Consider the following 13,558-nt stretch of genomic DNA (forward strand, 5'->3'; position numbering starts at 1 on the left):
AAGTTTTTTTATATTTGGTTTCTGGACTTCTCATTTGTCTCTCAATTTAGTTATGGTCGTCTCTAATACCTTCCTTGCCATCTGGTGTGACAAGACATTGTGATTTATCACATTGTTTTCATCCTTCAGAGCTGAGTCATCCATGTCTCCAAGGAACTTGGTTCTTTCAGTGGGGAACTGACACCCCAGGAATGTAAACCTGGAGCCAGAGAGGCTCATTGCTTCTGGAACATTACTGATTCCAGGTCTTTTCCAACAGTTAAGGAATCAGGTCTACAAATTCTCAGAGGGTCTGTTGTTTCTCTCTTTCTGTTTTCTGCATCTTTTCCTTGCATCCTTCTTTTAAAAAAAAAGTTCAGTAAGTTTACTAGAATGTTTGTATTGTTCTTTCTGGGACAGTTTTCTTAAGTGTGGTATTTCTTCTTAAAGTGTAATCTGTGTGCCCTAAACACAATAAAGATAATGTCAGCGTCACCAACATATGTCTGTGTCATATTAAAGAAAGAAAACAACACAAAGTACCACCCTTTGAATTAATTTGACTAACTCCAAGTACAAGTTTGAGTTCCCCACTTCTCTCTGTCTTCTGTCTGTCCATAGTTTGTGGTTTCTGGCTTGCCTGTTGTGCATCTGTTTGATACTTCATTCACATTGCCTGCATCTGTATCTTGTTTATGCCACCTGATATCTAACTGACTCAACACAGGCCTTTATTCTATCTTTGTTGGACAGCACAGAAAGTATCACATGGAGGAAAGGAATGAAAGGTACTTTACTGAAATCTGTAAGGGAGTTTTTATGAGAGATTGTTACTTACCCCGACTGATTCAACATACGTAATACAGCAAATATATTTTTTTCAAATTTAAATTAAGAATAATCTTATTTTCCATTCCAATCCCAGTTCCCTCTCCCTCTCGTCCTCTTATGCCTCCCACCAACCTCCTAGCCCACCCCCTAACACTCTTCAGGGAGGGTGAGGCCTCTCATAGGGGATCATCAAAATCTGTCACATCATTTGGGGCAGGGCCTAGGCCCTCCCTCATATATTTAGGCTGTGAGAGCATCCCCTCCATAGGAAATGGGCTCCCAAAGTATGTGCACTAGGGATAAATATTGGTTCCACCGCCAAAGGTCCCATAGACTGCCCTGGTCTCCCAACTGACAGGGGGTCTGGTTTGGTCTTATACTGTTTCCCCAGCTGTCAGACTGTGGTCTGTGTTGTTCTTTTGTTACAGTTATAGGATAAAGCTGGAGAAGTGGGTGGTGTGGGGTGCCAAGGTAAAGGACCACGTGGGAGAGCATAGCAGGTTCCATAGCAGGTGAAGGTGACCAAGGTGGAGGGAATAACATGCCAGGCAGACAGAGCTTAAGTGAGAAGTTTATTTAGAAGGAGGAATGAGGAGAAAGGGAAAAGAGACATCGAGACAGCGGGACCAGAAGAGAAGAGAAGAGAGAGAGGTGAGGAGAAGAGCAAGAGCAAAAGAGAGCAAAGAAAACAAAGAGAGCATAAGTGGGTGGGGTCTGACTTTTAAAGGGATCCTTTAGACCTGAGTGCAGACTAGTACTCATGGAACCCTGGGCTGACCAGGGTACTCCCTGAGTGCATTCTGCCAGGTGACAGGGGCAGGCCAGCACAATGCCTCAATCCTTACAGTCCGTGTGCCCCCACTTTCTCAGGTCATTTTTATCAAGAAATATCCATACCTGAAATTACTTATACTCAGGACATGTAAAGAAATCTTTCAGAAGTACACAATTAAAAAATCCAAGTAATTCAATCAAGACCAAGGCATATTTAATAATGGTTATTCTATACAGGAAAATATCAAATGAAGAGAACTTGATATCCCACTAGAGGAAATCAAATCAGAACCAAATCCATAGTGTACCCATGGCTTTTCTGGAACTCAGTATGTAGACCAGGCTGGTCTTGAACTGAGAGATCAACCTGCCTCTGCATTCCAATAGCTAGGATTAAAGGCATATGTTTGACACTATCTCCTGGCTTGCCTCATAATTGTAGCTAGTTCTAGAGAGAAGACTGTAAATTTATGGAACACTTTATCCAGAAGGTCTTTGTAGACTAGATCTGGTTCCTTCAGTGCTTAATACTGACTCTCTCTTCCCCCTTAATCTCTTCTTTATTTCAACCCACTGCACAATCTTGATTTACTTTTTGGTTTTGGGAATTATAGATTCTATAATACAGAAATGGCAGGTTATCATTAATGAAACAGCACATGTCTTTGCAGTGTAATATTTTAAGATTATAATTTGATTTTGAAAATATTTGTGAAGCTACCTGTAGTACTCACACTACGATCTCTTCCACGAATGGGTGGAGGCCTAGAGATTGAAATAAGAGGCAAGGCAGTGGGGTCATTCATTCAACAATGTCGGAATGCTTAATGAATGCTGAATGCCCTTCATTGAGGGGATGGAATGGGCTTATATACTGACTTACAGCACAGTGAAAAATAACAGGCTTATCAGGCTTAGCTGCTCCCTACCAGGTATGTGTTAGCAAAACAGGAAGAGTACCAATGACAACTCCAAGGATGCGGGGGTGGGCAAGAAAACAGGAAGTGTACCAACAACAACTCTGGGGCAAAATGTTCTGGCCAACAGCTTCAGGCTTGCACAAGGTGCCTCAGGAGTCCATGCAGGGCCCCACAGCTACCTATAACAAAGATTAGCTATGAGACAGCTGTACCTACAGATTTCTTTCCACTATTTTTGTGATACATTTCTGTTTAATTTCTTCCACAAAAAATTTTACCTTGTAAATCTTCTGTAAAGGTACAAGTGATCTGGCATCATGGTTGAAAAAATCTCAAGAGTTCGGTGTAGGAGCTTGTGGTGATATATTATTTATAATTTATTAAAGCTTGCCTGAGGATTCAGAAAGCGAAGTCAGCCACAAGCTATAGAGATCAGGTGGTGGTGATACACACCTTTAATCCAAGCACCCAGAAGCTAGGAGTGGTGGTACACACCTTTAATCCTAGGACTCAGGATTAAGAGGTAGATGGATCTCTGTGAGTTCAAGGCCACCCAGATGTACACAAGATTAAGTCAGTCTTAAAGAGAAACAGCTCACACAAAGATGATCTCAGCATCTTGGATCACATGCCTTTAATCCAGCACTAGAGGGGAATACAAGATAGGAGCAGGACCTTCCGTATTTAGCATCAGGGATTCATTCTCCAGCCACATTGAGGATAGGAAGACATTGAAGTCTCAAGATTCTCGAGCCATGTTAAGGAGAGGCTTCAGTCTGAGGTTTGGTGGAGCCATGGTCACCTTTTAGTCTGAGGTAGAGTGAGAGCTAGTGCCCAGCTGCTTTGCTTTTCTGATCTTCAGCTTCAAGATTGAACTCCAATATCTGTCTCTGGGTCTTTTATTTTCCACGCAACAGTAGTTATATTGTAGAGGTATCTATTGGGGTTGGACTCCCCCACAGTTGTGACCCATTGATCTCTGCATTGTTTCTAGTTGTGGTTTTCTGTAAGGTCTTTCATTAGCTACAAAGAGAAGCTTCTTTGATGAGAGGTGAGAGTTATATGTATCCATGGGTAAAAGTATGAGCTTTAGAATGTATTAGGAATCATGTTGACCTAGTTAAGTAGTGGTAGTAAGTTCTCCTTTAAGAATCATGATCTCAGTAGGTCTGAGTAGCCTCTTCTACTTTGATTACTATATTATATATTAATTACAATTATATTGATAATATTTAATTATAATAATATTATATATAATTAACATATATTTTATAATTTATATATATTAATTGAGAGGGAGTGAGGGGGTAATATAGGAAGGGTTGGAGAAAGGGGGCATAGGAGGGGTTGGAGGGAGAAAAGGAAAGGGGAAGTAATATGATTACTAATTAAATGATTAAGTATATTAAGGCAAGAAAGAAAAAGAGGTTGTGAATTTGAGAGGGCTTTGGGTAGGAGGGAAAGGACACAGGAGGGCTTTAAAGGGGGACATGGAGGTAAATGATATAAGTACAGTACACATATACGGACTTTAAAAAGTCTAGATTTTAAATACCTAAAATTTATTTAGGAAAGCTAGTTTTATTTCTTTAGTGTATGGGGTGTGGGAATGTGGAAATGCCAAGGCTCTTCACCAGTCATCTACAGGAATCACTGATGATTCCCTTAAGAAATTACATCTGTTTTGTGGCTATTTTCTCTGAATCAAAGCATTCCCTACTTGAAGGAGCCTTATCAGTTGTGAGGAAGTAAAAAGTCCAAACTTCAAAACCAAAACTCAAAAGGCTCAGGAAACTCGTAAAACTTAATAATATCTGCAAAGCTCTTCCCAAGGTTCTACAAACAGTAATAATTGCTAAAGATAAAAGATCTTCTGACCTGAAAACACTGAGCTTCAGGGATACAGCTTTTGTGCCTTATCAGCCATGCTTGGATTAGTTTTTGGCGATTCAGCCATCTTAGAGTTAGACATACTACTCTAAGTACTTTATTAAATTCACTGGCTCACTAAGCTAGACGTGTGTGTGTGTGTGTGTGTGTGTGTGTGTGTGTATGTATTGTTTATTATCATCTATCAATCTATCAAGACAGTGAGTGTCTTACATATCCCAGGTTTCCCGGAACTTTTTCAGTTGCCAAGGCTGACTTTGAACTTCTTATTCTTCTTCCTGTACATTCTTAGTGCTGGGATCGCAGACATGTATCATTGTACTCAGTTTATCTGGTACTGGGAATCTAACTTAAGGCCTTGTGTTTGATAGATAAGCACTTAGCCAAAAATTTAAAGACTGAGTGAACAGTAAGGGAATGATGTAATTCAAGGTCATACCCAGTTTGTCCTCTTGGCAGCCCTAGGACATAGTTACCCTTTCAACTTTGAAATGTTCTCCTCCTCTGGCACCTGAAAAAAAACTTTTTTTTTTTTTAAATTTCACTATTATTTGCTAAATTGATCATTTGTTGAGTACAGTATTCAAAAATAGCTTTAAGGTTCCTATAGTTATTACTGTTCTTCACATGGGGGTGTTGGATCATTGTTAAGCATGCTACTGAACTTCACATTCTGTTTTACTTCTGAAAGCCACTTTTAGATGTGCATGTCTTTGAAATGCTTCTATATATCAATTTTCCTTCCTGTGTGTGGCCACCTTTTAGGATGCTCTTTAGTTTCAATTATTACTTCTTTAAAGACATGTTTAGAGTAAGTTATTATTACTATGCTTTTTGTATTAGCTTTGTGTTGATAATTTTCAAATATGCATCTCTTTATTCTCTATCATAGTCTGACCTTACACTGTCATCTTCTTTCTGATCTTTGCCTTTACAGTCTCACCTAAAGTTTTGTTAATTGCCCTCTTCAATCTTATTTCTTGTTTATGCTGTATTTATGCTTTTCTGGGCCTCAAACCTTAATCAAATTTTATTTGTGATTTTCTTATCTATCTCTATTTTACCACTGGGGCATCAATACATATCAGCTGCTCCATTATTATGTCTCCTGTGCCATATACTTCTGTATTTATTGCTGTGGAAAGTCTTCTGGCTGTTCTCCCTGTCTGCCCTTTCTTCTCTTTCAGCCTGTTCTGACATTATCATATATAAAAAGGATCACTGCTATTAAGAAAGACAGTTCTGAGTGCTCATATCATTTAATCAATTCTTTTTGCCTTCTAAGTGCTATAATCAGAATCATTTATTCACCCTTTGAGATATGGTTATTATTAGTTTTAAGATTAGAGATTGGAGTTCAGGGAGAAGTTGAACACCTACCAAGGTCACACATTTAGTAATAGACAAAGCCAAGATTTATACTGAAGTTAGTTCACATTTTGAATGCCGAGGGCCATCAGAACTTAAGATTCACTGTTACTACTAATAATTTTGTTAGAATGACAGTCATAAACTTGAGTGTTCTAGGCAAGTTGACAAGTGGTCACCTTATAGATACTATGCTTTAGTTCCTTTCTAATGGTTATACTCACTTAGATATATGGAAAAGGCTGAAGAATTATCTTCTTTTAAAAACATTTTCAAAAGCCAGCACACCAACATTAGGCTTCACTATGACATTTTCAAATTTGTTTTATCTCACTTCCTACACCCCCTGCTTCTCCATTTTCCTTTCTACCCCTAAAATCTTCTTTTCCATGTGGTTGCATGTATTCAGTTATCCCCCGCTGCATCAAGACCTCATTTCCTCCTCTCATGGCTCCCTTTCGAGTTTTGTGATCTCTACCCACACTCGTATCTGCACACAGACACAAACACAGATACACAGGGACACCCCCCACACAACAGAACATTAAAGCTAGATTTACACATGAAAGATAATGTGTAGATAATACTCTAGGTATTTGTAGTGAGCAACCGGGTTTGAAACACAGAGGGAACAATAACCTCTTTAGACCCTTCAGTCTCAGCTTCCATGGTGATTGACTTTGACATTTATGAAGACAGGACATAGACAAAGGACAGTGAAGGCAGAATTGGGCGATCGGGTATAGAAGACAAAAAAGATAAAGGCAAACCAAAGAGGCAGTTGGAAGACATGCTCCAAGACCAAGGAAGAAAGAAGTAGAGTTGAAATTTTGAGTAGTTAGTAACTTAGAGAGAGGCTGATTTGGAGGGCAGTTCTGCTATCCTGAGGAGTTTTTTTTTTTTTTTTTTTTTTTTTTTGGTTATCATTGAACTTAAATGAGATGACAGGGAGGGTAATCATAATTCTTGTTGATTTCTGATTAATATTAATTACTATTAATTCCTAGAATGAATTCAAGTCTGAGCAAAACTTTCAATATGATCAAGTATAACAGCCTTGCACAATCTTCTCAACTGCATCCACTACTATCAAAATTATGAGACATTATTTGTCATTTTTTTGTTAATTTTATAAAACCATTTTTTATATTTTTAAAATTTGAATTAGAAACAATCTTTTTTTTCCTGTAAGCCTGAAATAAACTGTATTTTTCTTTAAAAAACAGTATCCATCCTCCTACCCCCCTCCCATTCCCGTCCTGCCCAGTGGTCCTGCCATGGGTGTAGATAATAAAATACTGGATTGCTTTGGAGCTAGGAAGAAGCTATAAGCCATGGGAAAGGCAAGAAGGGGCTAGTTAAAAAAAGTGGGCTTTTAAAAAACTATTCCTACATTGATGTTAATTAGAAACAATCTTATTTTACATATAAACCCCAGTCCCCTCTCCTTCCCATCCTCCCATGCCTCTCACAGACACCGCGCCCCCACCATCCCACCTACCATCTACTCCCCAGGGAGAGTGAGGCCTTCCATGGGGGATCATCAAAGTCAGTCACATCATTTGGAGGAGGGCATATTTGTCCTTTTTAAAGACACTGCCTTATGGTTTTCAGTGGGTTCTATTTGGAAGTTGATCTAATGGTTAGGATAAAGACTTTTTCTAAACGCTCCTATATACCCCTCCTTGCTCAAATTCATGTCCTCTTTTTCAGTATTTTTGTTACACACACACACACAGACACAGACACAGACACAGACACACACACACACACACACACACACACACACACACACACACACACCCCTAAATACATAAGCACAAAAAGTTATGGTTTTCAGTGTTTTGGATCTTGACAGCCAGGAGTCATTGCAAGAACACAGTATTAAGTACATTATAGGGTATTTAAGAAGCAGCAATTGTTTTCACAATATTTTTTTTTCCTTGAGTACTAATGGGTAACTATGAGCTGAAAGAAAAAAAATTCTTCAAAAAGGCAAATTATCAATTCTCCAGAAAAGAAACATTTTGCTTCCTTTGGGAAGGTAACTCTGAGGAAGTGATCCCAAGGGAGACTCTTGTCTTCATAATCAGGCCACCGAGAGTGGGAACCAGAGTGATTGTTTATTCTCCTGTTACCACAGGTCAGGACAGGAGCTGCCTCCTTCCAGGAAGCCGATCGATAAGTTAACAGCAGTATGTCAAGCATTTCATTACAAAGAGAATTATAGGATAAATCCAAGATTCTGAACTTTGGCTTGGGAAAGGAGGTCTGGAGCTCCAAGCTGTTGTCTTCAATTTACCAGATCTTTATGCTCCCCAGAACACTTCAGAGGAAAGACAGTAGGCAGACCATCCCTATAAAATAAAGGAAGGTATGTGCCCACCTGACCCTGATCAGACATGAAGCACAAGTTATAAATGCAGACTGTGGGTGGGACAGCCAGAGCTCCCCTTCTGCCTGCAGTCTGGAGGGTTTGTGACTTTGGTTATTTTATAGTAGTCTCACTTATTTAATCTGGAAAGTGAAGATAACAGATTAATAGTATGTTACATATTCTTATGTAACCCCTAAATAAGTGTTAGAGGATAATGCTACTGTTTACCCTTTGTGAAACTGGGCTAAGAGATTGTACTGCAGACACTCTCATAGTTCGCTGGTGGCACCTGCTTGTCAAGACTCATCCAAGAGAAGAGGCACATATTATAGTAACTTGCATGTAGGCAGGAGAGGGAAGACCATGGCAAATGGACTGAATTCAGATTCTAAAAGATAACCACTCTGTTCAGCATTCATTATTTGGACAACACATGCTCTTATCCTGGAGACAAAGCGTAGTCTTTGGCAGTCTTTGGGAAAGTAGAGTCACTTGGTCATTCACTGCTAGTTGTGGAAAATGGTAAAAACCTTCCTTCCTTGACCCTCCCCATCCCATTTCAAAGACAGGATAAATTTGTGACAATGGTGATGATGTTTCCTTTTCTCTACTGATCCTCTTCTCTGTCACACAGGCCTCCCTTCTGAGAAGAATGACTGGCAAGAATTCCTCTGTGACAGAGTTCATCCTGGCAGGCCTGACAGACCATCCAGGACTCCGCATGCCCCTCTTCTTCCTGTTCCTGGGTTTCTACATGGTCACTGTGGTGGGGAACCTGGGCCTGATTACCCTGATAGGGCTGAACTCTCACCTGCACACCCCCATGTACTTCTTTCTCTTCAACCTTTCCTTAATAGATTCCTGTTACTCCTCCACCATCATCCCCAAAATGCTGATGAGTTTTATCTCAAAGAAGAACATCATCTCTCATCCAGGGTGTATGACCCAGCTCTTTTTCTTCTGTTTCTTTGTTGTCTCTGAGTCCTTCATTCTGTCAGCCATGGCATATGACCGTTATGTTGCCATCTGTAACCCCCTGATGTACACGGTCACCATGTCTCCCCAGGTGTGTTTACTTCTTCTACTGGGTGTATATGTGATGGGCTTCTCTGGAGGAATGGCCCATACAGGAAACATAATGAATCTGACCTTCTGTGCTGACAACCTTGTCAATCACTTCATGTGTGACATCCTTCCCCTTCTGGAGCTGTCCTGCAATAGCTCCTTCACAAATGAGCTGGTAGTCTTTATTGTGGTGGCCTTTGACATTGGTGTGCCCATTGTCACCATCTTCATTTCTTATGCCCTCATCCTCTCTAGCATTCTTCACATGCATTCCACAGAGGGCAGGTCCAAGGCCTTCAGCACCTGCAGCTCCCACATCATTGTGGTTTGTCTTTTCTTTGGTTCTGGGGCTTTCATGTACCTCAAACCACCTTCCATTTTGCCCCTTGACCAAGGAAAAGTGTCTTCCTTGTTCTATACCATTGTGGTGCCCATGTTGAACCCTCTGATCTATAGCTTGAGAAATAAGGATGTCAAAGTTGCTCTGAGGAAAACCCTTGTCAGGAGAGTATTTTCTTAACAGAGCAGCAGTGTCATGAGCTGCAGTGGTGTAATTGGTTAATGAGCAATATTCCTATGGAAGAGCTGTGTTTGCATAAGAAGATACCAGTTTGCCACGAGAGGCTCAAGGTCTAGTTGTTTTCTTCTTGTAGGAGAAGAGAAGTTATGGCTCTAGGGAGTGAATCTAGATCTTTATGGATACTGGGCAATTTTATCACCATCATGCTACATTAGGGCCAGAAACAGCATTTCAAATTTTGTATTTGAGAAATATTTTTAACACAACTTTGCTCTTCCTGACCCTTGTTCTGTCTTTATTCTTTCAATATTTCTTTTTTTTTTAAAAAGTGAGAATATGTACTTTTTACTGGAAATGCACAAATACATTATTAGCTGTTCTTTTCTTTTTTTTTAATTTTATTTATTTATTTTTTTCTTATTTAACATATCAATCCCAGTTCCCTCTCTGTCCCTCCCTCCCTTTCTCCTACCCTTCCATGACCCCCTCCCACCCTCCCACCCCCACACTCCTCATGTAGGGTGATACCTTCCTAGAGGGGTCATCTAAATCTGTCAAGTCATTTGGAGTAAGGACTAGGCCCTCCCTACTACCTGTAGGTTAAGGGAGTATCCTTCCATGGGGAATGTGTTCCCAAAGTCCTTTCGTGCACTAGGGATACATCCTGATCCACTGTCAGTGGTCCCTTAGACTGCCCAGGCCTTCTAACTGAGACCTATGTTCAGGGGGTCTGAGTTTGTCCTATGATGGATTCCCAGCTATCAGTCTGGGGGCCCATTAGCTCCTCCTTGTTCAGGTCAGCTGTCTGTGGATTTCTGTAGCCTGGTCTTGTCCTCTCTCTCTGCATCTGGATTCCAGTTCTGCTCAGTGTTTAGCTGTGGGTGTCTGCTTCTGTTTCCATCAGTTTCTAGATGAGGGCTCTATGATAAGTTAGTCATCAATCTCATTACCAGGGAAGGGCATTTATGGTAGCCTTTCCACTGTTACTCAAAATGTTAGTTGGGGTCAGTCTTGTAGGTCTCTGGACATTTCTCTAGAGTCAGTTTTCTCTTGAAACCTATAATGGCTCCCTCTTTGTTTTGGTCTCTCTCTCTCAATTCTAGTCTATTCCTCCTCTGAATCAATTTTCCTAGTCCCACGTGCTTTCCTCTCCTCCCCTTTTCTTTCAGGGAAATGCAAATCAAAACATCTCTGAGATACCATTTTACTCCTGTCAGAATGGCTAAAATTAAGAACTCCAATGACAACTTATGCTGGAGAGGATGTGGAGAAAGGGGAACACTCCTCCACTGCTGGTGGGAGTGCAAACTTGTACAGCCATTTTGGAGACCAATATGGCAGTTCCTAGGAAAATGGGAATCAGTCTACCACAGGACCTGGCAATCCCACTCTTAGGCATTTACCCAGATGATCCACATCTATGTAACAAAGACATTTGTTTAACTATGTTGGTAGCAGCATTATTTGTAATAGCCAGAACCTGGAAGCAACCTAGATGCCCCTTAACTGAAGAATGGATAAAGAAGGTGTGGCACATTTACACAATGGAATACTACTCTGTGGAAAAAAGCAATGGAATCTTGAAATTCGTAAGCAAATGGATGGGACTTCAAGAAACCATCCTGAATGAAGTAAGCCAGTCACAAAAAGAGGAACATGGTATGTACTCACTCATATATGGATTTTAGACCTAGATCAAAGGATCACCAGCCTATAATTCACACCACCAGAGAAACTAGCATACAAGTAGGATTCTAAGGGATTCATGCAAGGTCCCTCACAAAGGGGAAAGGAACAAGATCTCCTGAGCATATTGGGAGTGGGGGGTGCAGTAAGTGGAGAGGGTGCTAGGAGAAAGCTGTTTATTTATTTATAAACTTTGTTTTTATGTACAAATGTTGAGGAAAATAACAACATGGTGTTAGCATAGCTAGGGTTCACAGCCTGTTTCTCAGCAAGGCAGGCTTTGTAAGTTACACATTTTTAAATTTTATGCAATTTCTATAGTCACAGACTGTTTATTCTTGAATGGGCCTTATAAATTATTTAATCTAGCCTCATTAACAGATATTTGAGATGTAGAAATATGTTGTTATTCAAGGATAACAAACTCTCTTCAAACATTTACTCATATCCCGAAAGTTGAATTCATATCTTTTTATGGTTTGTCTTTTGTTTTTATGCACTCTTTTCTTGTCACATTAGTCCTACTTCATGATTTCCTTTTGTTAATACTAATTGTGTATTACACTAAACATAATCATATCTCTTTCCTCTCTCCAGCCTCTCCCATGCAATCACTTACTCTTTCAAATTCATGACCTGTTTTTCTTTGTTACATATTACTAAGTACAAAAATGCAAGTCGATTAGTCTGTATAGTTTGGTATGTAGTGTATGGTATATGATGTTGGTGACAACTGCTTGGTAATATTTCCTTTTAAAAACATTGAAATTTGATTCTATTTACAATAATGTAATATAACTTCTTTTAAAAGGCAATTTTGGGACAGTAATAGAGATACTCAGTGGTTAAGAGCACTCGGTGCTCATTTTGAAGACCTGCACACAGCTCTGAGCATGAGCATCCAGGTTGGGTGCCTCCCAGCTGCTTGTAGCTCTAGCTCCAAAGAATTCAACACCACTTTTTCTTTGGTCTGCAAATGAATCTCTCTCTCCCTCTCTCATACACACATAGGTATTAAAACATCTTTAAAAATCAAGCAAAGTTTCAATATTATGTAGAAGAAAAATTTCCTTTTTTTTTTTTTTTTTTTTTTTTAGCCAAGTGAGAATGGAAACATGACTGTATTATTGAAATGGGAGAAATTAATAAAAGTTAAAAAACTTAGACTTCAAAGCCCATATAGGAAAAAGAAAACTTTCAAGCTCCTCTGAATACCTAAAGGCAGCCTGTTAGGGCTAAACAAAGGACTTGGTACATGACTTTTTGCCCGAGACCAGATAACACACCTCAGCTGTGACAACATTTCTCTGCCCCAAAGAAGACCATGTAGCCATCAACTTGGGATTGTAAAAGTCCCTGGCCCAGGAGATAATTAACAAACTTATTTCTCCTACAATATCCTGCCTAACGGTATCCTGCTCAAACTTACAATTACTGTTTTGTCCTGTGGAACCACAGAAGCTTTGTAATCTTGAGACTTTCAGTCATGTGGACTTTACCTTTTACTCCCCTTTAGCTGTAAGCTGTTTTCTGCTTTCTCCTAAGAAGGCAGAACCCTCACAGCAGCCTGCCAATAAAGAAACCTTTGTTCTTGCATTCAGTGAGTGTCTCCTTGGTGGTGAAATTTTTGGGGTCCCTTGAACTGTGCATAACATTACGTGTTTGCCATTAACTTAAGGTTGAGATGTCATGTGTGGAATGCAGCAATTTCAGTTTCATTCATTAGGCCCCCTAGGGTCTTAATTGTAATAAAGATGCCAAAAATAAAGTTATATGAATTTAACGACAAACAAGCAGAATTTAAGCTTTTTGGGTGTGTACTTGAGTATTTGAGCTTTGATGGAGAAATTTGTGACTCAGGATAAACAACTGATTGGTAGTTGAAAGAGAACAATGAATCATTTGGGGGAATACAGTTATTTGTCAAGACGACACAAAAAAGCTGCTTATTAGAAGTATTTGCATTTGAGTTTTAAGGATACACTAACCCAATTAGTGTCTTAACTTTTTATTTTAGCACTTTCATTCAACGTTTTCAATGCTATGGTTGGAGACTTATGTGAGAATCCAAAGCACTAAAGAGCTAGAAATATGAATTAAAAAAAAATGAACATTGATGCAAAAATACTCAATAAAATACTCTCAAAC

At 39.6% G+C, this 13,558-nt stretch overlaps 2 protein-coding genes across 2 annotated transcripts in view; one reads left to right on the forward strand and one right to left on the reverse strand.

Annotated features, from left to right (window-relative positions):
* The window catches only part of Spa17 (sperm autoantigenic protein 17), a 380,810-nt gene that overhangs the window by 139,929 nt on the left and 227,323 nt on the right, over positions 1–13,558 (reverse strand). The window lies entirely within an intron of this gene.
* Positions 8,783–9,724, forward strand: LOC127231535 (olfactory receptor 8B12). Its single transcript, XM_051197118.1, has one exon. The coding sequence runs from the start codon at positions 8,792–8,794 to the stop codon at positions 9,722–9,724; it is 933 nt and encodes a 310-aa protein (XP_051053075.1). The 5' UTR covers positions 8,783–8,791.

Source organism: Phodopus roborovskii, unplaced genomic scaffold (genome assembly GCF_943737965.1).
Source record: "Phodopus roborovskii unplaced genomic scaffold, PHOROB, whole genome shotgun sequence".
Lineage (NCBI taxonomy): Eukaryota > Metazoa > Chordata > Mammalia > Rodentia > Cricetidae > Phodopus > Phodopus roborovskii.